The sequence below is a fragment of the Balaenoptera musculus genome, chromosome 9, assembly GCF_009873245.2.
Source record: "Balaenoptera musculus isolate JJ_BM4_2016_0621 chromosome 9, mBalMus1.pri.v3, whole genome shotgun sequence".
NCBI classification, from domain to species: domain Eukaryota; kingdom Metazoa; phylum Chordata; class Mammalia; order Artiodactyla; family Balaenopteridae; genus Balaenoptera; species Balaenoptera musculus.
This window is the reverse complement of record NC_045793.1, coordinates 3,566,985-3,594,325: the sequence shown is the minus strand read 5'-3', so window position 1 is coordinate 3,594,325 and position 27,341 is coordinate 3,566,985. Positions and strand designations below refer to the sequence as shown.

General features: G+C 40.7%; 1 protein-coding gene across 5 annotated transcripts in view; it reads left to right on the top strand.

The window, feature by feature from the left end:
- The window catches only part of DPP6 (dipeptidyl peptidase like 6), a 1,079,206-nt gene that overhangs the window by 610,882 nt on the left and 440,983 nt on the right, over window positions 1–27,341 (top strand). For all 5 annotated transcript variants that reach the window (XM_036863614.1, XM_036863613.1, XM_036863617.1 and 2 more), the window contains exon 2: window positions 15,536–15,650. In XM_036863614.1, coding sequence (XP_036719509.1) covers window positions 15,536–15,650 — 115 coding nt within the window. The remainder of the gene's footprint in view (window positions 1–15,535; window positions 15,651–27,341) is intronic.

The window sequence follows — 27,341 nt, the reverse complement described above, 5'->3', positions numbered from 1 at the left end:
TTGTGATTTGGGTAGCAGTCACAGGTGGACAGTGCCACTGATATGTTTAATAGGTAGAAACCTTTTGTGCCTCTTATTCTAATATTCTGAGCAAGAAAATTGGCTTTCCTCAAGACCTCTTCAATTAACATTGTCAAAAAAGAAAGTTAAGGTTTCCCATCAGCTAGAGAGAAATGCCAGTAAGGAAAATAGAAAGCCTCTTACGAGTTTCAAGCAAAGCAGTGTCTTCAACTTTTGAGGGTGTCCCTAAGCACGTGCAGCAGTGAACCCTCAGTGGTGTAGACTTGAGAAACTGTATGAATGTTAGATGTGAACTATTTATCCCCTTGCATGGACAAGGCAACTGCAGTTCAAGCAAGACCTTCCTGGCTGTGTACTTTATACATTCTGATCAACCTGGAAAGCAAATAATTCATTTAGGATCTTAGAAAACACCGTATGTGGCACTGTGGCAGGAGGTTCCCTAGAGGAACTTGACATTTAATGGGAAGGAGACCAGTCAGTCTAGGCTGAGGCTGAGAGCTAGTACAGTGTAACAGATAATAAATGCTTCCTCCTCTCATGGTGGGTACGGTTCAACTTTAGGGCATTCAGGGTCACGGCAGGAAACCTAATCCAGCTCACATGGTTCAGGACTGTTTGCAGAGAGGTATGAACAGGGTTAAGGGAGCAATCAGAGACGTGAGCCCCAGGGAATAACAGCCCCCTGAAACTGATACCTGCCCTAAACTAAGCCTGAAGGGGCAAAGGGCGGACCCCCAGGGGACGTAATCCTGAGAGGAAGCCGCCCTGACCAGGCAACCTGGGCGGAGCAGGGAATCCCTGGCCCTCTCCTCCTTCCCAGATGTCTCCTACCCGGACCTCCTGTGGGCCAACCTGTTTTATTCATTTATTTTTTGAAGTATAGTTGATTTAAAATGTTGTGTTAGTTTCAGGTGTACAGCAAAGGGATTCAGTTTTATATATATAAAGTATACATATTCTTTTTCAGATTCTTTTCCCTCATAGGTTACTACAAAATATTGAGTAGAGTTCCCCATGCTATACAGTAGGCCCTTGTTGATTATCTATTTTATATATAGTAGTGTGTATATGTCAGTCCCAACCTCCTAATTTATCCCACTCCCCCCCTCCACTTCCCCTTTGGTAACCATAAGGTTTTCTTTTGTGTCTGTGAGTATACTTCTGTTTTGCAAATAAGTTCATCTTTATCAGTTTTTTTTAGATTCCGCATGTAAGTGATATCATGCAGTATTTGTCTTTGTCTGACATACTTCACTTAGTATGATAATCTCTAGGTCCATCCATGTTGATGCAAACGGCATTATTTCATTCTTTTTTTATCTCTTGGCCAATCTGAAGCCATCAGCAAAGATGTGCAGGGGGGCAGCTTGTAGTGTCAGAGGCCAGCCTTCCAGGACACGGAGCAGTGGGGGAGAAGGGGGCAGAGTGAAGTTGGGAAGGGGCAAAGGGAGAAGCCCCAGCACAGGTGCCCTTGAACTCTCCCTTTGGCAAGATGAGAAGGGTAAAGCATATTGGAGAAGATGAGCTGGGCTTTGTATCCGGTGGGATTGGCGACCCCGAGCTGAACATTAAGCTCTGAACTGTGTCTCAAGACGGCAGCCTGAACATTCCATTCTTAAACCAATTTTGAGGGAATTTGCTAAACTGATTTACCTGGGCACAGGTATGTGGTGAGAAGTTCCTGTGGATACTGGTTCTCATACCTTTGTCATTATAAACATCACCTGTGCAGACTGTAAAACATGACTGGTCTCTGCTCCAACCCCCAGAGACTTCAGTTCAGGAGGGTTCAGAGGCCGCAGGAATCTGCATTTTAACATCACATCCAGGGGTTCTCAGAAATTCTCTAGCAGCATTTTGAGAAATACACATTATTTCAAGTAATCTTTCTTGCCCTGTTAATTTGTTTCTTTCCTGGGGACTAGATAATTATTATTTCTTTTGTCCAAAAATCTTTGGATGGCTATATTTGGAGATGGTAATTAAGTTCTGGTCTGGGCCATTTTTCTTCAGATAAGTAGACTAATTACCTTGACATTTCCTTGTAGATCCAATTTTCCACCAAGATAGTCACTGTTTGCTTCCCTTTAAGCTCCCCACAAGGTCTCTTCATCTGTTACATCATATCCAAAGTAAAACATATTTCTGTTTTTCCTTTCATGTTCTACACATCATGGTTAAACCCATGCCTTGGGTCTCCTGAATACATCAAAAATTGTGGTCATTTTTTAAAAAAACCAGTTTTATCTGTCACAACAGTAATGATATCCTTAAGTTTAAGTGCAATATTTAAAGACATTGGATCATAAGGTAATGACTTAAAACTGGATTGATCAAATTAAAATAAAAAATTAGCAATATGAATTTGGTTTAAAATATATACTTACCTGGCGTGTTCTTGATGTGTGTAACTTCCAGGTATCTAAAATTTTGCCGCTTCAAGTGCAGACTTTGTTTTAATATTTTCAGGTAGAAATTATTTAAGAATGTGCCATGTAAATAGCTGCTGTTAAAAACAAAAAAACAAAAAAGCCCAACACCGTAAACTGCATTTTCCCTTCTGTTACTAATGCAGAGGCATGATTTTGCACACAGATGCAGTAGGACCTGCAGGTCTTTGGATGTGCCTGCTGTTTGCCCCACCCAGGGATCCAGACTGGCCTCTTCCAGCTGGTTCTTCTGTCTTTAGTGTCACCAGGTGCTTCTTACTCATCCTGTGTCTGATATTCTCTTCTGTTTCTCCCCCTCAGTGCATTTTAAATTCTTTTATTCATATTTCTTCTTCTCTCCACCTTTTGTTCTGAGCTGCTCCCTGCGCTGTGCTGGGTGTTATTGAGATCATTAGCGTTTTCTAATCAGGGTGCTTTATCTTTTGGTCTGCAGAGCGGAGTGAATTCCTCTCTGGGTATTTGCTTCTCTTCAGCCTGTTTGAACAGTGCTTCTTGGACTCTGAAATTTCTTTGTTGTTGTTGCTTTTGTGCTCGTGGCTGTGCCAGAGGGCAGAGAATTTCATTGAAATCCTGGATTCAATACAAATGAACTTATTTACAAAACAGAAAGACACCACAGACATACAGAACAAATTCATGATTACCAAAGGGGGAAGCAGGAAGGGATAAATTTGGATTAACATGTACACACTACTGTATATAAAATAAACAAGGACCTGCTGTAGAGGACAGGGAACTCTACTCAATACACTGTAATGACCTATATGGGAAAAGAATCTGAAAAAGAATGGTTATATATGTATGTATGACGGAGTCACTTTGCTGTACACCTGAAACTAACACAACATTGTAAATCAATTATACTTCAGTTTAAAAAAAGAAAATCAGTCAATCAATTAATCCTGGATTCAGGGGGCATCAACTGCGTGAGCAAGGTGGTGGAGGGGCCTTGAGGGAGCAGCAAAGGCAGAAAGAGGAGGAGTCACACCGCCCCGAGTGGTCCTGTGACTCCCTCCCGAGGGCTGCGCAGGGCGGCCCGTGTCCCACTGATTTCGCCGGTGAGGATTCCTCGCCGCAGCCCATTGCCGTCTCAGTGACCTGGGGACCACTCAGTCGTGCTTTCTGCTTTGGTCCACTCTTAGGTTCCTTGGGCAATTATTGGCCAACTGTTATCTTTGTTGTGCCCTTTGTGAAAGATAAGAGCCGCCAATAACGAAGATTAAGTAAATGAGCCAGTAGAACAGAAATGGGTGTGTACATCCAACAGGCTGACGTGATAGATATTGATGGACGTGTGTCAGTTGCTAAATGTTATTTGAAACTTGTTCTTGCAGTCTTAAAGTCAGTTGTCATCCTCTGGATATGGAGATACAATGATTAGAAAGCTGTTTTACCATCCTGAGACACACGCACCGTTGATTTTGTAATTTGTTGCTACTTTCTACTTACGGTAAATGGTCCATGATACATAAAAGAAATTTATGTCAGTGCTGTTCATGGTGAATAAATATTAGAAAGAAAATACATTTAGACAATAGACTGGAGCCCTGTAATGGGAGATCCTGCGGTTCAGTTTGTGTGGTTTATTTTCTCTCAATAATTTTAATAGTTGCTATGTAAATATTTTCCTTTTGGGGGTATTTGATTCCACCTTGGCCTGATATTTGACATTTTAGTCACGATGGGAGAAGTAACCAATCCTGGTCCTTCTCAGTGTACTTTTTCTGATGGCAATAAATAAATTGAATAATTAATGCCTGCCTTCTTCTAGAAGTTATTACAAGTGGCTTACAGAATCCTTCACTGACTTCCAGTTGCATTTTGGATTCAACACAAAATACGTGGCATCGTCTACAAAACCGGCCAGGTTTTATCTGTGCCTTCCCTCCAGCTTCATCCTGGACACCGCACGCCAGAGGTACACTGAGCTACACTGAGTACCAGGCTCATGCCCTCTGCACTGGGCTCCCTCCTCATGGAAAACCTTCCCAGCTACTCACCTGGCTAGTTGCTGGACATCCTGCAATGCTCAAATTAAATTTCACCTCCTCAGAGAGCCTTGCCTGCTGCCTTGGTCCCGCCCTGCCCCGCCCCTCCCATCATTAGACTTTCTCTCAGCACCTTGTCTTTCTGTCCATCATACGTGTCTCATGGTGTCATTTCCTTGGCCTGATGTCGTTTCCTCCTGGGTGTGAGCGCGAGGAAGTATCTCCTTATGTAACCGCTCTTGGCCAGTGCTCTGTCCCAAAGCTGCTATACACTGTGCGTGGTTAACCTTTGCACTGTGAAATACTACAATATAAAAACTATATAGCATGCAAGCATATAGAGGAAGAGATGAGTGTGGCCTGACACAGCCCTATAACTTCCATCCAGGTCAAGAGAGAGTCCTGCCAGCACCCCTAAAACTCCTGCATCTTGCCTCCCCCTCTCCAGCTGGGACTCCTCTTTCCCCCCTAAGTTATACAACATCCTGAATTTTATAGAAATTCCTTTCTTGTTTGTCTTTATAGACTCAAGGGTGCGCCCTATATTTGCGGTGCAGTGTTGCTCAGCGTTGAACTTTACATAAATAGAATTATGCAGCGTATATTCTTTAGTGTCTAACCCAATTCACTTACACTTATACTTGTGATCTTCCTCTGGCTGTGCATGTAGTAGAAGGTTGGTATTTCCATTGAGGTATAACATTTCATTACATGGAATACACCCTGTGGTTGGCAAAATAATGACCTCCCCCCCACCCCGAAGATGTCCACCTCCCAAACTCACAAACCTGTGGACATGTTAGTTTACACGGCAAAGGGGATTAGGTTGCAGATGGAATCAAGATGGTTTATCAGTTGTATCCCTGTGGCTCATAATTTCTCTGACGCTGTATGTCTTTCTATTAGACTGAATTATATGAAAATGCTGGTATAGACCTTTTTTTTTTTTTTAATTGGACTATAGTTGATTTACAATGTTGTGTTAGTTTCAGGTGTACAGCGAAGTGAATCTGTTATACATATACATATATCCACTCTTTTTTAGATTCTGTTCCCATATTACAGAGTACTGAGTAGAGTTCCCTGTGCTATACAGTAGGTCCTTATTAGTTATCTATTTTATATGTAGTAGTGTGTGTATGTCAATCCCAATCTCCCAATTTATCCCTCCCCCCTCTTCCCCCCTGGAAATCATGTTTGTTTTCTACATCTGTAACTTATAGACCATTCTTGATTATAAAAATAGCTGTTACATATGGATCTACTGAACAGAGCCACTCTAGGCCAGCTATCATTTAAAAATTCTAGAGCTTTTCCTTTGAGGAATTGGGACCTAAAATAGTGAATACCTCAGGAACAGTCCACCCTCTCAAGATGCTCATGAACACTTGGTTGTGCCAGCTGTCTTGGCTGGCATTTGCTTTAACTTGAATTAGCCCCCTCCTGTCACAGAGGGGGCTACACTCCAACACTGATGGGTAATGACAAGTGTGGATCCTTGGGGATATGTGAAAGTAATTGCTAAATTTCACTCAGCGTTTCCCTGGGAAAAGTAACTATACGTACTTATGGAAAAGCTGGTCTTTTCAAAGAAAACTATATGTCCAATTAGCAAATTCTTTATTTTGATATTATAAACCAAGCATGTAGTTAAAATTTCACCTCATTTTCAAGTGTGGATTTGGCCATAGATGCTGTGCACAGTGGAGCGTGTGACTTCAGTAAGGAGCACAGAATGCCTTCTGGAAATGGAGCACCGACTGGCTATTGGGCTGCTGGGCTGGGTGTCCTTACGTGACGTGTCAGCTTCTTTGTTCTCAAGTGTCAGAAATCAGCTCAAACTAGTTTAAGTAAAATGGGAAATAAAATACTTCAGAAAGAAATAGGAGTGTGCTATTAAATCTAAGGGAAAAATTTATTCAGGCCTCAGGAGAAAAATTAGGTCAAGAAATTCAAAACCAATAGGGACTTTTTTCTCTCTTTGCTTCTTGTCTCTTTGTGTGTTGGTGTAATTCATTCTTCATATTCTGTAAGCCTGCTCTCTTTCCTTCTGAAGCCATACGCCATATGGGAGTAGACACCTCCCGCCACCCCCCTCCGCTTCCATCTCGTGTTGCGTGACAAAGGCAAGAATAAATTGGAGTAGTGTTACCGAGTCCAAGCTCGTACTGCTTGCCACATGACAGGCCAATAAATCTGGAAACCAGTTGTTGGGGAAAGGAATAGCATCTTTATTTGGAAATCTGGCAGACCGAAAAGATGGTGGACTCCTTCCCCAAAGAACCATCTTGCCTGAGTTAGAATTCAGGCTTCTTCTTATGCTGAAAGGGGAAGGGTGTAAAATCAAACACTTATTGGTTCCCATCAGCCTCCGGAGGGGATGTGATAATTTCTTCCTCCCTGCAGTCGTTCACAGGTGGGCCCAGTCAGGGTGTTTCCTGTGAGCTAGACAAAGGTATTTTAGCTTAACACTTACTGCCTGGGAAGCAGGGTTCCCAGAGATGGGCCATTATGTATAATTGAAGCTTATAGGCAACATCTCTTTAGTGATTAACTTGTAAGAGAGTACAGGGGCTCTTCCCTATTACAGTATTTTAACCCCACCCCTAAAATCCTGGAGCAGACTTCTGACCCAGTTTGGGCCAGTTACTTGAGGCTGAGGCAGTGAGGGGGGCACTCACAGTGTGGAAACATAGCTCTGGCATCCATGGGTGGGGGAGGAGGGCAGTTGGGATCATTTGTCAAGAGGCATCTAGTACTTTGACAGACGGTTGCATCAGGGTGGCGAGCCCTTTTGAAAAAATAAGCTAAATTATTTTAGATTCTGTCATTAAATTGCTGGTGGTTCTTGCCTTTGAGTCTTGTTTGTTAGTTACTTAATATTTATTGAGTGCCTGCAGGGATTTGTGACATCGGGAAATGACGTGTTGAGCTTGCTAAAAAGCTGCCCCGCTATAGGAAACTTGTCTCAGAATTGCCTGTGGTTTTCAGTGAGTCAAGGCAAAGACAGACGGTATCTAAAGATGCTTTGACGACATCGTTATCATACACAGCAATGTGAGATTCAAATGCTCGATTTTAAATGCTGCCACTTACTTTCATAGCCATATTTTTACTGAAAGGGATTTCTCTTGGGCATGATATATTGTGAAATTTCTTCTGACGGTGATCGGGTCGTAGTGCCCTTGCTTTTGTGATTTATGGAACAGCATGATACCTTTAAAACATTCTATCAAAATAGGTCCAAGTTAGCCTGAGCTGTGAAGGTAAAAATGACTTAACATTTTGAATTAATTCCATAAAGAAGCTATCAGACACAGTCAGTTAAACTGAAGAGCCGAAAATAATTTCATTTCTGGTGATAAGTTTGCAAGTAAAAAATAATGAAGAAGAAGTTTTAAGAGGTAGATAATTACACTCAATATTTTGCCTGTTTGGTCTTCTTCTTCTTCCTTTTCTAGAGGAGCTGGTAGAACAGGAGATTACTCCTCCAACAGTTTTGTTGAGTTGCAGGTAGAGGGTGACAGCTGCCCTAGTAATAGTGGTGGATTTGATTTCAAAGTGCTTTGCCCTCAGGCGGTAATGTTACGTTAAATTCATGTTATGTAAAATAGTCAACCTTGGAAGTTTCCAAATTCATAGGAGAGTGGATCCCAGATCATCCTGTAAGGCTGACAGAGAACAGGTGGTGAGAGCCCAGGACAACCTAAGGAGTGGGGCATCCGTATAACCCGGAGGAAGATGATGGAGAGAGAGTGCCAGGGGAAGAGGGGTCACCTGAGCACGGGTCTGATAGCTCGGGCGTGTCAGCTCCTCTCTGGCACTAAGGCGGTGATGATTCGTAATTAACTGCCAGACCTCGAAAGAAGGGCCTGTCGACCAAATTTAATTTCTTTTTTTTTTAAGATTTTTTTTGATGTGGACCATTTTTAAAGTCTTTATTGAATTTGTTACAATATTGCTTCTGTTCTATGTTTTTTGGGTTTTTGGCCGTGAGGCATGTGGGATCTTAGCTCCCCATCGAGGGATCGAACCCACACCCCCTGCATTGGAAGGCGAAGTCCTAACCACTGGACCGCCAGGGAAGTCCCCAAATTTAATTTCTAATTAGTGAAATCAACAGAAGCTTTTTGAAGGGTAAGACTCCACCCTCCACCATGAGCACTATCTCCCTCTCACACAGCACTGGTTGCTTCCATCTTTCAGGATTGGCTGCTCAGCTCACCCCAGCCCTATAGTCAGTTACAGAGTCACTGACATGGAATCAGTGTTAATTAGTATCTTGTGGCCACAGCCGTCATCCATTCCTCACACTCACAACCAGCAAAAGCACCCAAAGTACTTAGAAGACACAAAACAGCAGTCTCGGGAGCGGAGAATTTCAGGGAGTGGAGAACTCTCCCTGCGAAGGATACCCGGTCTCTGTTGAGCTGCTGATTCACATATATTCTCTGGGAATATTTTAAGCTATCAGTGACCTAAACTTGGATCTAGTGATATCCCAGAGAAGGTCTCTTTCCATTTGGAGAGCCAGAAACAGTCTTCTAGTATTAATATTCTTCTGAAAGCTGCTTGATAGAAGAGGAGATTGATTGGCTCAAAGATGGATTATTGTGAGAAAAACAATTGAATTCACTTCCTCCTTCCGTGATGGGTGGGCCATCTGATTGACCCCTCTGCCTTCAGCAACGGGAAATAAAATGCAAAATTGCCAGCTGTTCCCATCACGGCTGGCAAGGCCTGGACCTCGGCTGTCACTGCGGGCCCTGCTCTCCTTCCGCCACGCCCAGCGCTCCTGCACTTGCAGCTTCCCGTGCTCTCACCTCCTAGGACGGGGGGCTTCTTTAGGAGAGGCCTCAGTATCATGCAGAAATCATCCTCCAGTCTCACTTCTGCTGGCCGTGGCTCCTTTGTCCCTTTAGCCACGTGAGGCTATACCCACAGTGCATTAAACAAAGTGCCTATGATGCGTGGAAACATGCAAGTCGGTTATTGCTGCTTGAGGAATGCAGTGCTTTGTGGTGCAGTCTCACAGCTGCAACCTGCGTCACCCTACTTTGGGGACCCAACAAAAGTTAAAATGCTGACTTCTCCTCATTAGAGCTTGGGGTGCAGAGAGAGTGGATGAAAGGAATGTGATCTCTGTATCCTTTACTTTCTTTATCAAGTACAGGAAATTTAATGTGCTTTTGACTTTTCCCCATATTGTATGTCAGATGTTGCTGGGACATTGGTAGTGAGCGCAATAAAATAAATGTTTATTCCGGTTTCTGTAATTTTCATAAATTATAATGGGCTTTCAGACACGTTTGCATTTATCCTGTGACAACCACGCTCTAGATTCCTCTTGTTTCCCACCCCTTCCTTTCTTTTCTCCACCTTTGCAGTCTCAGTTTCTACTTTTGAAATAATCACCCCTGAGTTTTCATTTGGATCTCTGCTCCTCATCAGAAGGCATGAAGTGTGATAAAGGTAGCAGGGAAATTCTGTGAGACAGATGGAGCTCAGGATGAGACAAGATGCATCGATTTTTAGGGAGGCAGCATGCAGTGGAGTTATTCTTGAATCAGTTCACGGGACATGGTGGAGTCTGTAAGCATTGTTTTAATCTGTATTTCTTCCATTTCAGTTGTAAAATTGGCACAAAAATATCAAGCTCTAATCACGAATATGCTAAGATAATAGCATTCTGGAAAGATGAATTTTATATTTAAAACAACCAAACGACCTAGGAAAGCGTTTAGTTTGGTTTTACTTCCTTGTTTGTTTTCTTTTTGCCTGAGTTAAAAATAAGTATGAACAACAGTTAGGTCACTAGGGACAAGGGGATTGCCAGCCTTAGATGTCAGTTTGCATTACGTCTTTTAGGACCGATTGCTATTTATGGCATAGTTAATGCAATTGGGGTTGTATTAACGCTTTACTTTCTGCATCAACCAGCAATTGCGTCTCTGACAGATGTGCCGGCAAACAACAACGTTCCTTCTCATAAAGGCATCTGTGGGTTCATTCATCCATTCAGCCCACAGTCCCTGGGCGCTGTGGTGTCCTAGGTTTTGTACCAGGCATTGGGAACATGAACATCCAGCCCACTTCCTTAAGTAGCTTCCAGTCTGCCGATGACACAGGCATTCAATACATCATTTCATAGCGCAGTAACGTTACAGAAAAGCATTTACAAAGAGTTGCAATTGCTTCCAATTGAAAAGAATAATAAACTCTACCTGTGAAACCAGGCACAGCTTCCTAAAATGTCAGAGAGAGATGATATTTTAGCTGACAACTAAAGAATGCGAAGGGGTTTGCCGGAGAGGAATGTCAGGAGACAGAAGTGAATGGTATGTGTGAAGCTGGGGGTCGGGGGTTGGGACACAGGAGGAAGTGGTTCTGGGAGCAGAGAATGGGGAGAGCTTAGGCTTGGCTCAGAGGTAGAGGGTAGGAGGGGAGACTTTCTTTGCAGTGATGTGCAAAGGGCTTTTTACTTGAGCACAGAAGACAGTAGCCTCAGAGAGGGCTCTAAATGCAAAAGGGGTACATAAATGTGTCCTGACACCTAGGTGTGTATTCTCTGCTCCCAAAAGCATGGTTGACTGACGTTATCTATTACGTGCCCAGGATCAACCACTTCTCACCACCTGCACCACTACCACCTGGGACACATCTCCATCACCCTGGCCTCCTAGTGGGTCCCTCCTGGGCCCACCCTTGCTTCCTTATTCTTTGCTCTCCATGAAGCAGCTCCCCTGGGGATCTTTTTGTGGGAGTCTGGTTCATGCACTGCTGTCTCATATGCCTTGCACTCAGAGGAAAAGCCAACCCGCACTGTGGCATCCAGACTCCCACCCTCCTTGCTCAGTGTGGTCGTCTCACACACATCACTGTGGCTACCCTGGCCCGTGTTTCTTTGCTGTCCTCCACACCAAAGCACACGCTATCTTACAGACTGTATTCCTGCCTCTCCTTCTACCTGGATTGTTTGCCCTCAGATGTCAGCCTGTGTCTTACTCTGTCTGGGGCTGCTATAACACAACACTATAGACCAGGCAGCTTAAACACAGAGATTTATCTTTCACAGTTCTGGAGACTGGAAGTCCAAGATAAGGATGCTGGCTGTGGTATCTGGTGAGGGCTCTCTCCTTGGGTTGAAGATGGCCACCTTCTCTCTGTGTCCTCACACGGCCTTTCATCCATGTATACAGGTGGAGAGAGAAGGGAGGCAAGCTTTCTGGTGTCTCTTCTTACAAGGGCACTAACCCTGTCACGAGGACCCCACCCTCATGACCTCACCTAACCGCAATTACCTCCCAAAGGCTCCATCTTCATATACCATCACATTGAGGTTTAAGGCATCAGCATATGAATTTAAGGGGGAACACAGTTCAGTCCACAGCAGTCTGATGTGCTTCTTCCCAGCTGCACTTCTTTCGGTTTCTGTTCAAATGTCTCTTTATTAGGAAATCTATCTGACCTCTTTATATACAAAGAGGTGACAAGACCCCCTCGGTCCTGTTTTTTTCTTCTTCTCTTAGTGTATTTATCTGTTTATTGTTTGTCCCCCATCCCTGCACTAGAATACAAGAAAGGAATATGGAACAAATGAAAGCTTTTGGACTTGTCGGGTTGATAACAGTGCCATAACAGGTTCTCAGAACAGGGCTTGCCAGAGTAAGCCTGGATAAAATATCGATGGATGGATGGATGGATGGGAGATTTGTTCACCTTCTTAGGCCAGTGTTGAATTGTAAACATGCTTTTCCATTTTATTGCATCTGTAAGATATGCATGATTACCAAACAGAACAGAATATATTACAGCCTCAATCTCATCATTCTAGGCAAAAATATGTAATTCTGTTGAGAGATGCACTGCTGAAGCTCAACATTTCAGGGGATAATTTATTAACTTCTCTTGCCTTTCATGGGAAGCAGGAACAGTTCTACTCAAATCTTCCATAATTCAACTCCTGCAAGTTAAGATGAGGAAGTCTGAATTTGGGATGCCAAATTAGATGTTCAAGTTAGATTTTCACTGTTAACCTGCATTCTAACTCAAAAACCACATCTATGTTCTGGTTTTACCTGTGTACAAATTAAATATGCATATCGACCAGGATTGGAGAGGAAGATGGAAAAATGAAAACTTTTGTTTTCTTGGAACCATTAGCAAGATGGTTCATGTTTGTTTTTTTTTTTTTTTCTCCTCTTTGTTTATTAGTATTGTAGTAATATTGTTTGTGTGGTTGAAAAAAAAACATTACCTGCACTCTGAAAATGAAATTTGGCTAAAGACCGTCTGCTTTTCTGTGGGTAAAATTATCCTGCTTTTTAAAAGCAAGAATGTTGCCTGAAAGAAGTGTGGTTCATCTGTCCTTAAACAACGGTATCAGTGACCCAGAATCACTTCACTCAAGTGGGCTCTGCTATCAGTGCCTGTTTGGTCATCCTACTGTGCATTCGTCCATCCAGTAACATACACTGAATTGGTTTTCTGTGCAAAATCTTTTCTTTGCCCAGTGAGCATGCAGGGAACAGAGTCTATGTCCTCTTTCTGAACTGTCCTGACTTTCATTCATTTTCCCACTTACTGGAGCCACCTCATGGTTCTTCATCTTTCTTTTCCCTGCCCTCTGTGTCCATAGAATGTACACTGTGTTAGACATTTTTAAGATCTCTTATATCCACCTTCCTCCCTGGCTCGCCCTCCTGGATCCCTGGGAGCTGTTCATCCACCCTGCTCACTTCCTGGTGAAGCAGCCCATTCTGTCATGAAGCAATACTAGTGGTTAGAAATTCTGAAGGTTTTTTGATACATAATTCTGTCTCTGTGAAATTTCCTTTTGGTTCTAACTCTGGAATCTGGACGATGCAGAAGAAGTCCTCTGTCTGGCATGTGATAATTCAAATAGACAGAGACTCTAAGTATTTGGTTTTTGAGTCTGAGCCCTTCCTTCAGCCTTACTTCATATGACATATTTTGCAATGTCTCTGTCTTCGGGCCCTCTTTGTAGAAACACTCTGCCCATTGTTATCTCTGACAATATCCAGCCTAGACCTGGACAGCATATTGTGAGTGTACTTGGGCCAGGGAGGGACCTACTGGGAACATCACTGTAACATCATTCAAGTACACTTTTGCAAGTAAATTAGTTATGGTACTGGCTGCTCAAGAAGTTGATGCAAAGCAGAAGTCTTAGGTTTTTTTTTTTTCATATAAACTTCTATCAGTGCATCTAATAGATGCGTTTAAAGCAAATTTTAGAATCCTAGATTATTCTTATTAGAAACAAGATTTGAAAGATATCCATTGTTTGAGCTGATGAAGACAATACCACTAATTTCATCATTCTTCATCTTGATAAGATTCAGTCTTGAGTATGAAATCGTTATGGTTTTGATGGTTACCCTGGGATTTAATCTGAACAGTGTTTGAGAAATGTCCACTTCGGGTCTGTGGGAGATCATGTACACTATGATGGTCTTAGGGATAGTACTACTGCAAGATTTATGCTGGTCACAGCTTTGGTGAGAATGGCTTATTTCCTCTGTAATGAAATGAAAAGCTGCTGAATCAGTGAGATCTGATCACGTCTTGTCACTGGCCAGCGACTTCCTCGTGTAGAAAACCCTATCCAATAGGAAATGAGGTTGACTCAGTATAACCTTTTGTCATAATTTCATACTCATGTTTAGTCTTATTTTTAAGTGCTGAAAAGCCACTTTTTAATAGGCAAATTCAGTTCTCAATGGCAAATAAGCATACTGGTAGAAATTTCTAGAAACTGTAGAACACTTTCCTGCTAAGGTTTTAATGGTCCTCAGAATTTTTCTTAATTGGATAACCTAGATGGCCAATATTAATTGTTTGGAGTCAAATTTTTCTTGATTCTATAACCTAGATAGCCAATATTAAATATTTAGATGTCAAATATTATTTACTACCCCATGGTTGAGTATTATCTATATTTTGATTTACAGAAATCTGATACATTCTAATGAACTTTCAGCCTTGGATAAGGGTGTATTTATATATCACGTTGCCTACTTTTTGAGGCCATCTCCATCCTATTGCATTTTGACTCTCAGTTAATGCGAGTCGCAATAGTGGGCGCTATAAGAGAATATTTTGTGATCTATGTATAGGCAGAAGGGGCAGTAGTTCATTTGCAGTGTGACCATATGACTTAATTTGCCCTCGAGAGTCCCAGTTGCTCTTGTGTAATTAACAATAATAATTATTGGTATGTAACTATTATATTTATTATTGATTATTACTATTACCCCCTTTGTCTCTCAAAGGATCCTAGTTTGGACTGTAAATTATGTAATTATCCTAATTTGAAAGGAACTGAAAGTTTGGTCTCAGCAGCCAATATGCCTGATTAATTTCCTAGATCTTTTCAACCTTTAGCATTCTTTAGCAGTGTCTCCAGATCCCCCTCATACCCCCAACACATGCTATAACGCGGTCCCTGGAGAGGACTAAAACCTAGAAAAGGGGTAGGTGGGTTACCCAGTGAAGCAAGACCTGGGAAGTCTTAAAGCTTTGTTTGAGGAGCTATAGAAGGAAGAAAAGGCTCAGGATGGTGAGAAGTAGGCAAACGTTGATTAAAATTGGCACATAGTATGTGCTAAATAAATGTTTGAATTTGGTAGCCTGAAATAGAACTTAACAATGTGGATGTCAATGAAGAGAAAGATGAGAGAGGTCTTAGGGCTGGAAAAATTCATCATACTTGGGTTTGATTCGATGGGGGTTAATAGGTTGGCTGTAATAAGAAACTCCACAATCACCCTATGCTGTGGAATCTAGTTTATTGGGTGGAGAAGCATTAAGTTACACAAAAGCTGTAAACATAATATAATGTCCAATTCTTCTTGAGATAAGGCTTTGCCCTGGGATAGAGAAGGGAACCTGGGGCCTTTGGACACCGAGGCAGAGGGCAGAGAAAGGAGTTAATCATAGCTTCAAGGATGAGAATACGCCTGAGCTCTTGATTTGAATGAAGTGTATCCACTGGCTTATTTTAGTTCCTTATTTTACTCACAGAGTTTCTCTTTCCTGCTGTTGCTTTAGGAGCTGGTGGGGAGTAACCCTCCACAGAGAAACTGGAAAGGCATAGCGATCGCACTGCTTGTCATCCTGGTCATCTGCTCCCTGATTGTCACCTCAGTGGTGCTGCTGACGCCAGGTACTCACATTTATTCTTGGAAAAGCAAGCTGCTGTAAGGGAGAAAGGGCATAAGTTTACTCTGAGATTTTTTTCTAAGTAACTACCCATTATATAATTTATTTTTCCCAGGTTCTAATTCTCATTGTGCCATACGTTAAAATGATGTAATACACTTTCAGTAAAAAAGATCTATTTTACATGCTCTGAATTTGTTAAGATAATTGTTGACTGGGTGGAAATTCTTGGCATATATTAAAATTCACAAGTATTTATTTATGCTTGATGAGCTTAAAGATGGTGTCATTATAAGTATAATAATTTTATATCTCATGGAATTCCTGGGTGTTTTATCGAGGATGAATTAAGAAAATTATGAAAACAACATATATTGAATGTGAACTAAGGATAAACTACTTACTAGATACTACTGATGAAATAAAGGAAGTATAAAACAGAATCAGAAACCTCTCAGGGAAGAAAAATACACAAAACTTGTCAGCAAAAGTCTACAGAAAAAAACATATATAGACACGGATTATTGAAAGTTTCAAACATAAGTTGTATAGAAGTGGAGAGGAAAGAGAGAGAGAGAGAGAGACCCTTTATGTTAAAGTTCATGAAGAAAGTAATATGTGAAGTGGGCTTTAATGGAGTGGTAAGAATTTAGTAGCAAGAGAGTGGTGAGATTAGGGCAAGAAGAAAGCCTTTGCCCATAAGATAAACATGTGGGGGTCATGATAGGAAAACATTATACCATATATAAACAGTGTGTAACTATCCATTCCCCTTGTCGTATTAGGTGTCAATTTGTGTGGACAAAAAAAAAAATGTTCCAATCCTCAATAAATAGACTACACGGGTATTAGACTTTAAGAGGGAAAAAATGCAACGTAAAAAGGTTTTGATAGGTACAAAAAGTGCAGGCAAATTTTGAGGTATGTTTAAACTATAATCACAAAACTTAAATGGAAAAAGAGTAGTTTGTACCCTGAAACCAAAACTCGAAAAAGGTATCACAAGAAAACTACAGACCAGTATCTCTTATGAATATAGATACAAAAACCTCAGCAAAATACTAGCCAATAGAACCAAATTACCAGCAACATATAAAAAGGATTATACACCATGATCAAATGGGATTTATCCCAGGAAAAAAATTTGGTTTAACATACGAAAAATCAATGTAATACACCCATATTAATAGGATAAAGGGAGAAAAAAACATGGTCATCTCAATAGATGCAGAATAAGCATTTGACAAAGTTCAGAATCCTTTCATGATAAAACGTTCAAAGAGCAAAGAAGGAAACTTTCCCAACCTTATAAAGAGCATCTATAAATAGCCCACAGCTAATATTATACTTAACAGTGAAATACTGACAGTATTCCTGCTAAGATCAGGAATAAGACAAGGATATTCACTCTCACTATTTCTTTTTTTTTTTTTTTAATTTTTTTTGCATTGTTTAATTGAAGTATAGTTGATGTACAATACTATATAAGTTACAGGTGTACAATATAGTGATTCACAATTTTTAAAGGTTATACCCCATTTATAGTTATTATAAAATGTTGGCTATATTTCCCATATTATACAATATATTCTTTTCTTTTTTGAAATTTTGAATTTTATTTTATTTATTTTTTTATACAGCAGGTTCTTATTAGTCATCAGTTTTGTACACATCAGTGTATACATGTCAATCCCAATCGCCCAATTCATCCCACCCCCCCCAGCCCCCCCCCGCCACTTTCCCCCCTTGGTGTCCATACGTTTGTTCTCTACATCTGTGTCTCAATTTCTGCCCTGCAAACCGGTTCATCTGTACCATTTTTCTAGGTTCCACATATATACGTTAATATACGATATTTGTTTTTTTCTTTCTGACTTACTTCACTCTGTATGACGGTCTCTAGATCCATCCACGTCTCAACAAATGACCCAATTTCGTTCCTTTTTATGGTTGAGTAATATTCCATTGTATATATGTGCCACATCTTTATCCATTCATCTATTGATGGCCATTTAGGTTGCTTCTATGTCCTGGCTATTGTAAATAGTGCTGCAATGAACACTGGGGTGCGTGTGTCTTTTTGAGTTGTGGTTTTCTCTGGGTATATGCCCAGTAGTGGTATTGCTGGATCATATGGTAATTCTATTTCTAGTTTTTTAAGGAACCTCCATACTGTTCTCCATAGTGGCTGTATCAATTTACATTCCCACCAACAGTGCAGGAGGGTTTCCTTTTCTCCACACCCTCTCCAGCATTTGTTGTTTGTAGATTCTCTGATGATGACACTCTCACTATTTCTGTTTAACATTGTATTGGAGATTCTAACAATTAGGCAAGGGAGAAAAAAGACACCCAGGTAAAAAAGAAGTAAAACTATCTCTATTCATAGATGTCATGCTCTCATGTATAGAAAATCTTAAAGAATCCACAAACACAAAAAATAAAACATATTATAACTAATAAATGAGTTCAGCAACATTGGAAGATACAAGACCATTATACAAAAAATATTTATATTTCTATATACTGGTAATGAACAATTCAAAAATGAAATTTAGAAATGATTCCACTTACATTAGTTTCAAAGGGAATAAGTCAACGGTCTGCAACCTTTTTGGCACCAGGGACCGGTTTCGTGGAAGACAATTTTTCCATGGACAGGGGTGGGGAGGGATGGTTTCAGGATGATTCAAGCGCATTACATTTATTGTGCACTTTATTTCTATTATTATTACATTGTAATATATAACGAAATAATTATACAACTCAACACAATGCAGAATCATTGGGAGCCCTGAGCTTGTTTTCACTTGCCACTCACTGATACGGTTTTGATATGAGTCTGCAAGTGATTGATTTATTATCTCTGTGCAGTCAAACCTCTCTGCTAATGATAATCTGTATTTGCAGCCACTCCCCAGCGCTAGCATCACTGCCTTGGCTCCACCTCAGATATCATAAGGAGCGAGCAAGCTAGATCCCTCACATGCGCAGTTCACAGTAGGGTTCGCGCTCCTATGAGAACCTAATGCTGCCGCTGATCCGACAGGAGGTGGAGCTCAGGCAGTAATGCAAGCTATGGGGAGTGGCTGTAAATACAGATGGAGCTTCAGTCGCTTGCCCGCGGCTCACCTCCTGCTGTGCAGCCCAGTTCCTAACAGGCTACGGACCGGTAGCGGTCCGTGGCCCAGGAGTTGGGGACCCCTGGAATAAGTTACTTAGAAATCAACAGAAGAAGTATAAGACTTGTACACTGAAAATCACCAAAGATAATTGAAAGAAATTAAAGAAGACCTAAGTAAGTGGAAAGCTATCCCCATGTTCCTGGATTAGAAGATGTAATAGTGTTAACATGGCACTACTTTGCAAATTTATCTACAGATTCAACCCAATCCCTATCAAAATCCCAATTAGTTTTATTGCAGAAATTGACAAGCCAATTCTAAACTTCATATGAAAATGCAAGGTACTCAGACCAGCCAAAACAATCTTGGGGAAAAAAAATCAGTTGAAGGACTTACATCTCTGATACTAAACTCCCTCTAAAGCTACAGTAATCAAAGTATTGTGGTACTATCCTAAGTATAGATATATAGGTCAATGGAATAGAATGTAGAGTTCAAAAATAGACCCATACAGTTATTTTGCATTCATTTTTGACAAGGGTGCTAAGACCACTTGATGGGGAAAAAGTAGTCTTTTCAACAAATGGTACTGGTACAACTGGGTATCTACATGCAAAGAATGAAACTGGACTCTTACCTCACAGCTTGTACAGAAATTAACTCAGTGTGGCTCAAGAACCGAAAAATAAGAGCTAAAACTTTAGCACTCCTAGAAGAAAACATAGGAGTAAATCTTTGTGACCTTGGATTCGGCAACGGTTTTTTAGATATGACACCAAAAGCACAAGCAACTCAAGAAAAAGTAGATAAGTTAGACTTCATCAAGCATAAAATGTTCTGTGTATCAAAGGACACTATGAAGAAACTGAAAAGACAACCCACAGAATGTGAGAAGCATATTTGCAAATTATATCTTCAATAAACATCTAACGTCCAGGTTATTTAAAGAATTCTTACAACTCAAAACAGGAGCCAAACAATTTAATTTAAAAATGGGTAAAGGATTTGAACATTTCTCCAAAGAAATACCAATGGCCAGGAAGCACAAGAAAAATGCTCTACATCATTAGTCATCAGGGAAATGCAAATCAAAATCACAGTTAGATGCCTATATATACATATTATTTTTTGTGCATTTATTTTTTATAGAATTTTTAAAGGTTAAACTCCACTTACAGTTATTACAAAATATTGGCTCTGTTCCCTGTGTTATACTAAAAATCCTTGTAACCTGTCTTACACTCAATAGTTTGCACGTCCCACACCCCCACCCCTATATTGCCCCTCCCCTCTCTCTCCCCACTGGTAACCACTAGTTTGTTCACTGTATCTGTGAGTCTGCTTCTTTTTTGTTATATTCACTAGTTTGTTGTACTTTTTGGATTCCACACATAAGTGGTATCATACAGTATTTGTCTTTCTCTGTCTGACATTTCACTTAGCATAATACCCTCCAAGTCAAATTCAAATATATATATATATATATATATATATTTAAACAAAATAACAAGTATTTGTGAGGATGTGGAAAACTTGGAACCTTCATTCAGTACTAGTAGGAATGTAAAAGTGTGTAGCCTCTGTTGAAAACATTCTGGTAGTTCCTCAAAAAATGAAACACAGAGTTACCATATGACCCAGTCATTCCACTCCTAGGTATATGCCCAAGGAAATTGAAAATATATGTTCGTACAGAAATTTGTATACAGATATCCATAGAAACATTCATAACAGCCAAAAAGTAGAAACAACCCAAAGGTCCCTCACCTGGTGAATAGATAAACAATTGTGGTATAGCCATACAATGGAATATTATTCAGCTATAAAAAATGGAATACGGATGCATACTACAGCATAGATAAAACTTGAAAACATTATGCTACGTGCACGAAGTTAGACAAAAAGGCCACATATTGTATGATTCCACAGTAGACAAATCCATAGAGATAAAAAGTAGATTAGTGGTTGCCAGGGACTGGAAGTGGGGAGAGTAAGAAATGTCTGCTAATAGGCATGAGATTTCTTCTTTTATAAAGACATGATAGTTTTAGGGCAGTTTTAAATTCACAGCAAAATTGAGAGGAAGGTACAGAGATTTCCTGCATCCGCGCTGCCCCACACATGCATGGTTCCCCTCGTTATCTACATCCCCACCTGAGTGGTACATCTGATACAACTGATGAACCTACCTCAACACATCATAATGAGACCTCTTTTGGGGGTGATGCAGATATTCTGGAATTCGATACTGGTGATGAATGCACAATTCTTTAGCACATTGAAAACTACTGAGTTGTATACACTAAAAAGGTAAACTTTATGATATGTGAATTTTATCTCAATTAAGATGTTAGCATAAACAATGGTGGGAAAGTTGTTTAAAAAAGTGATTCAGGGAGGACCTTCAAGATGGCGGAGGAGTAAGATGTGGAGATCACCTTCCTCCCCACAAATACATCAAAAATACATCTACACGTGGAACAAGTCCTACAGAACACCTGCTGAATGCTGGCAGCAGACCTCAGACTTCCCAAAAGGCAAGAAGCTCCCCACGTACCTGGGTGGGGCAAAAGAAAAAAAGAAAATCAGAGCCAGAAGAATAGGGACAGGACCTGCCCCTCTGGGGGGGAGCTGTGAAGGAGGAAAAGTCTCCACGCACTAGGAAGCCCCTTCACTGGCGGAGACCAGGGCTGCACGGGGGGGACGTTTCAGAGCCACGGAGGAGAGTGCAGCAACAGGGGTGCAGAAGGCAAAGCGGAGAGATTCCCGCACAGAGGATCGGTGCCGACCAGCACTCACCAGCCCGAGAGGCTTGTCTGCTCACCCGCCAGGACGGGTTGGGGCTGGGAGCTGAGGCTCAGGCTTTGGAGGTCAGATCCCAGGGAGAGGACTGGGGTTGGCTGCGTGAACATACCCTGAAGGGGGCTAGTGTGCCACAGCTAGCTGGGAGGGGGTCCAGAAAAACGTCTGGACCTGCCTAAGAGGCAAGAGACCATTGTTTTCGGGTGCACGAGGAGAGGAGATTCAGAACACTGCTTAAACGAGCTTCAGAGACAGGCGCAAGCTGCGGCTATCAGCGCGGACACCAGAGACGGGCGTGAAATGCTAAGGCTGCTGCTGCCGCCACCAAGAAGCCTGTGTGCAGGCACAGCTCACTGTCCACACCTCCCCTCCCAGGAGCCTGTGCAGCCCGCCACTGCCAGGGTCCCGTGATCCAGGGACAACTTCCCCGGGAGAACGCACGGTGCCTCAGGCTGTTGCAACGTCACGACACCTCTGCCGCCGCAGGCTCGCCCCGCATTCCGTACCCCTCTCTCCCCCTGGCCTGAGTGAGCCAGAGCCCACAAATCAGCCGCTGCTTTAACCCCCTCCTGTCTGGGCGAAGAACAGATACCAGAGGGTGACCTACATGCAGAGGCAGGGCCAAACCCAAAGCTGAACCCCAGGAGCTGCGTGAACAAGGAAGAGAAAGGGAAATTTCTCCGTGCAGCCTCAGGAGCAGGAGATTAAATCTCCACAGTCAAGTTGATGTACGCTGCATCTGTGGAATACCTGAAGAGACAACGAATCATCTCAAAATTAAGGCGGTGGACTTTGGGAGCAACTGTAGACTTCGGGTTTGCTGTATGCGACTGACTAGTTTCTGATTTATATGTCTATCTTAGTTTAGTTTTTAGTGCTTATTATCATTGGTGAATTTGTTTATTGGTTTAGTTGCTCTCTTCTTTTTTTATTACTTTTTAAATTTTTCTATTTTAATAGTATTTAAAAATTTTTTTATTTTAATAACTTTATTTTATTTATTTTTTTTCTTTCTTTTTTTCCTCTGTTTTCTTCTGAGCCGTGAGGCTGATAGGGTCTTGGTGCTCTGGCCAGGTGTCAGGCCTGAGCCTCTGAGATGGGAAAGGTGAGTTCAGGACATTGGACCACCAGAGATCTCCTGGCCCCCCGTAATATCAATCGGCAAGATCTCTCCCAGAGATCTCTGTCTCAACGCTAAGACCCAACTCCACTCAACGACCAGCAAGCTCCAGTGCTGACACCCCATGCCAAACAACTAGCAAGACAGGAACACAACCCCACCCATTAGCAGAGAGGCACCAGTCCCCTCCACCAGGAAGCCTACACAAGCCACTGAACCAATCTTACCCACTGGCGGCAGACACCAAAAAAATCGGGAACTACGAACCTGCAGCCTGCGAAAAGGAGACCCCAGACACACTAAGTTAAGCAAAATGAGAAGACAGAGAAATACACAGCCGATGAAGGAGCAGGTAAAAACCAACCAGACCAAACAAATGAAGAGGAAATAGGCAGTCTACCTGAAAAAGAATTCAGAGTAATGATAGTAAAGATGATCCAAAATCTTGGAAATAGAATGGAGAAAATACAAGAAACGTTTAACAAGGACCTAGAAGAACTAAAGAGCAAACAAACAATGATGAGCAACACAATAAACTGAAATTAAAAATTCTCTAGAATGAATCAATAGCGGAATAACTGAGGCAGAAGAAAGGATAAGTGACCTGGAAAATAAAATAGTGGAAATAACTACCACAGAGCAGAATAAAGAAAAAAGAATGAAAAGAATTAAGGACAGTCTCAGAGACCTCTGGGACAACATTAAACGCACCAACATTTGAGTTATAGGGGTCCCAGAAGAAGAAGAGAAAAAGAAAGGGACTGAGAAAATATTTGAAGAGATTATAGTTGAAAACTTCCCTAATATGGGAAAGGAAATAGTCAACCAAGTCCAAGAAGCACAGAGAGTCCCATACAGGATAAATCCAAGGAGAAACATGCCAAGACACATATTAATCAAACTATCAAAACTTAAATACAAAGAAAAAATATTAAAAGCAGCAAGGGAAAAGCAACAAATAACATACAAGGGAATCCCCATAAGGTTAACAGCTGATCTTTCAGCAGAAACTCTGCAAGCCAGAAGGGAGTGGCAGGACATATTTAAAGTCATGAAAGGGAAAAACCTACAACCAAGATTACTCTACCCAGTAAGGATCTCATTCAGATTTGGCGGAGAAATTAAAACCTTTACAGGGAAACAAAAGCTAAGAGAATTCAGCACCACCAAACCAGCTTTACAACAAATGCTAAAGGAACTGCTCTAGGCAGGAAACACAAGAGAAGGAAAAGACCTACAATAACAAACCCAAAACAATTAAGAAAATGGTAATAGGAACATACATATCGATAATTAACTTAAATGTAAATGGATTAAATGCTCCAACCAAAAGACATAGACTGGCTGAATGGACACAGAAACAAGACCTGTCATATGCTGTCTAAAAGAGACCCACTTCAGACCTAGGGACACATACAGACTGAAAGTGAGGGGATGGAAAAAGATATTCCATGCAAATGGAAATCAAAAGAAAGCTGGAGTAGCAATTCTCATATCAGACAAAATAGACTTTATAATAAAGACTATTACAAGAGACAAAGAGGACACTACATAATGATCAAGGGATCAATCTGTGAAGAAGATATAACAATTGTAAATATTTATGCACCCAACATAGGAGCACCTCAATACATAAGGCAAATGCTAACAGCCATAAGAGGGGAAATTGGCAGTAACAATCATAGTAGGGGACTTTAACACCCCACTTTCACCAATGGACAGATCCTCCAAAATGAATATAAATAAGGAAACACAAGCTTTAAATGAGACATTAAACAAGATGGACTTAATTGATATTTATAGGACATTCCAACCAAAAACAACAGAATACACTTTCTTCTCAGGTGCTCATGGAACATTCTCCAGGATAGATCATATCTTGGGTCACAAATCAAGCCTCGGTAAATTTAAGAAAACTGAAATCGTACCAAGTATCTTTTCCGACCACAACGCTATGAGACTAGATATCAATTACAGGAAAAAAACTGTAGAAAACACAAACACATGGAGGCTAAACAAAACGCTACTGAATAACCAAGAGATCACTGAAGAAATCAAAGAGGAAATCAAAAAATACCTAGAAACAAATGACAATGAAAACACAACGGCCCAAAGCCTATGGGATGCAGCAAAAGCAATTCTAAGAGTGAAATTTATAGCAACACAATCCTACCCTCAAGAAACAAGAAACATCTCAAATAAACAACCTAACCTTATACCTAAAGCAATTAGAGAAAGAAGAACAAAAAAACCCTAAAGTTAGTAGAAGGAAAGAAATCATAAAGATCAATCAGAAATAAATGAAAAAAAAATGAAGGAACGATAGCAAAGATCAATATAACTAAAAGCTGGTTCTTTGAGGAGATAAACAAAATTGATATACCATCTGCCAGTCTCATCAAGAAAAAAATGGAGAAGACTCAAATCAATAGAATGAGAAATGAAAAAGGAGAAGTAACAGCTGACACTGCAGAAATACAAAGGATCATGAGAGGTTACTACAAGCAACTATATGCCAATAAAATGGACAACCTGGAAGAAATGGACAAGTTCTCAGAAAAGCACAACCTTCCAAGATTGAACCAGGAAGAAATAGAAAATATAAACAGACCAATCACAAGCACTGAAATTGAAACAGTGATTAAAAATCTTCCAACAAACAAAAGCCCAGTACCAGATGGCTTCACAGGCGAATTCTATCAAAACATTTAGAGAAGAGCTAACACCTATCCTTCCCAAACTCTTCCAAAATATAGCAGAGGGAGGAAGACTCCCAAACTCATTCTACGAGGCCACCATCACCCTTATACCAAAACCAGACAAAGATGTTACAAAAAAAGAAAACTACTGGCCAATATCACTGATGAACATAGATGCAAAAATCCTCAACAAAATACTAGCAAACAGAATCCAGCAGCACATTAAAAGTATCACACACCATGATCAAGTGGGGTTTATCCCAGGAATGAAAGGATTCCTCAATATATGCAAATCCATCAATGTGATACACCATATTAACAGATTGAACGATAAAAACCATATGATCATCTCTATAGATGCAGAAAAAGCTTTTGACAAAATTCAACACCCATTTATGATAAAAACTCTCCAGAAAGTAGACATAGAGGGAACTTACTTCAACATAATAAAGGCCATATATGACAAACCCACAGCCAACATCGTTCTCAATGGTGAAAAACTGAAACCATTTCCACTAAGCTCAAGAACAGACAAGGTTGCCCACTGTCACCACTATTATTCAACATTGTTTTGGAAGTTTTAGCCACAGCTATCAGAGAAGAAAAAGAAATAAAAGGAATACAAATCGGCAAAGAAGTAAAACTGTCACTCTTTGCAGATGACATGATACTATACATAGAGAATCCTAAAGATGCTACCAGAAAACTACTAGAGCTAATCAATGAATTTGGTAAAGTAGCAGGATACAAAATCAATGCACAGAAATCTCTTGCATTCCTCTACACTAATGATGAAAGATCTGAAAGAGAAATTAAGGAAACACTCCCATTTACCACTGCAACAAAAAGAATAAAATATCTAGGAATAAACCTACCTGAGGAGACAAAAAACCTGTATGCAGAAAACTATAAGACACTGATGAAAGAAATTAAAGATGATATATACAGATGGAGAGATATACCATGTTCTTGGATTGGAAGAATCAACATTGTGAAAATGACTGTACTACCTAAAGCAATCTACAGATTCAGTGCAATCCCTATCAAAGTACCAATGGCATTTTTCACAGAACTAGAACAAAAAAGTTCACAATTTGTGTGGAAATACAGAAGACCTCGAAGAGCCAAAGCAATCTTGAGAAAGAAAAATGGACCTAGAGGAATCAGGCTCCCTAACTTCAGACTATACTACAAAGCTACAGTAATCAAGACAGTATGGTACTGGCACAAAACCAGAAATATAGATCAATGGAACAGGATAGAAAGCCCAGAGATAAACCCACGCACATATGGTCACCTTATTTTTGGTAAAGGAGGCAAGAATATACAGCGGAGAAAAGACACCCTCTTCAATAAGTGGTGCTGGGAAAACTGGACAGCTACATGTAAAAGAATGAAATTAGAACACTCCCTAACACCATACACAAAAATAAACTCAAAATGGATTAAAGACCTAAATGTAAGGCCAGACACCATCAAACTCTTAGAGGAAAACACAGGCAGAACACTCTATGACATAAATCACAGCAAGATCCTTTTTGACCCACCTCCTAGAGAAATGGAAATAAAAACAAAAATAAACAAATGGGACCTAATGAAACTTAAAAGCTTTTGCACAGCAAAGGAAACCATAAGACAAAAAGACAACCCTCAGAATGGGAGAAAATACTTACAAATGAAGCAACTGACGAAGGATTAATCTCCAAAATTTACAAGCAGCTCATGCAGCTCAATATCACAAAAACAAAGAACCGAATCCAAAAATGGGCAGAAGACCTAAATAGACATTTCTCCAAAGAAAATATACAGATTGCCAACAAACACATGAAAGGATGCTCAGCATCACTAATCATTAGAGAAATGCAAATCAAAACTACAATGAGGTGTCACCTCACACCAGTCAGAATGACCATCATCAAAAAACCTACAAACAATAAATGCTGGAGAGG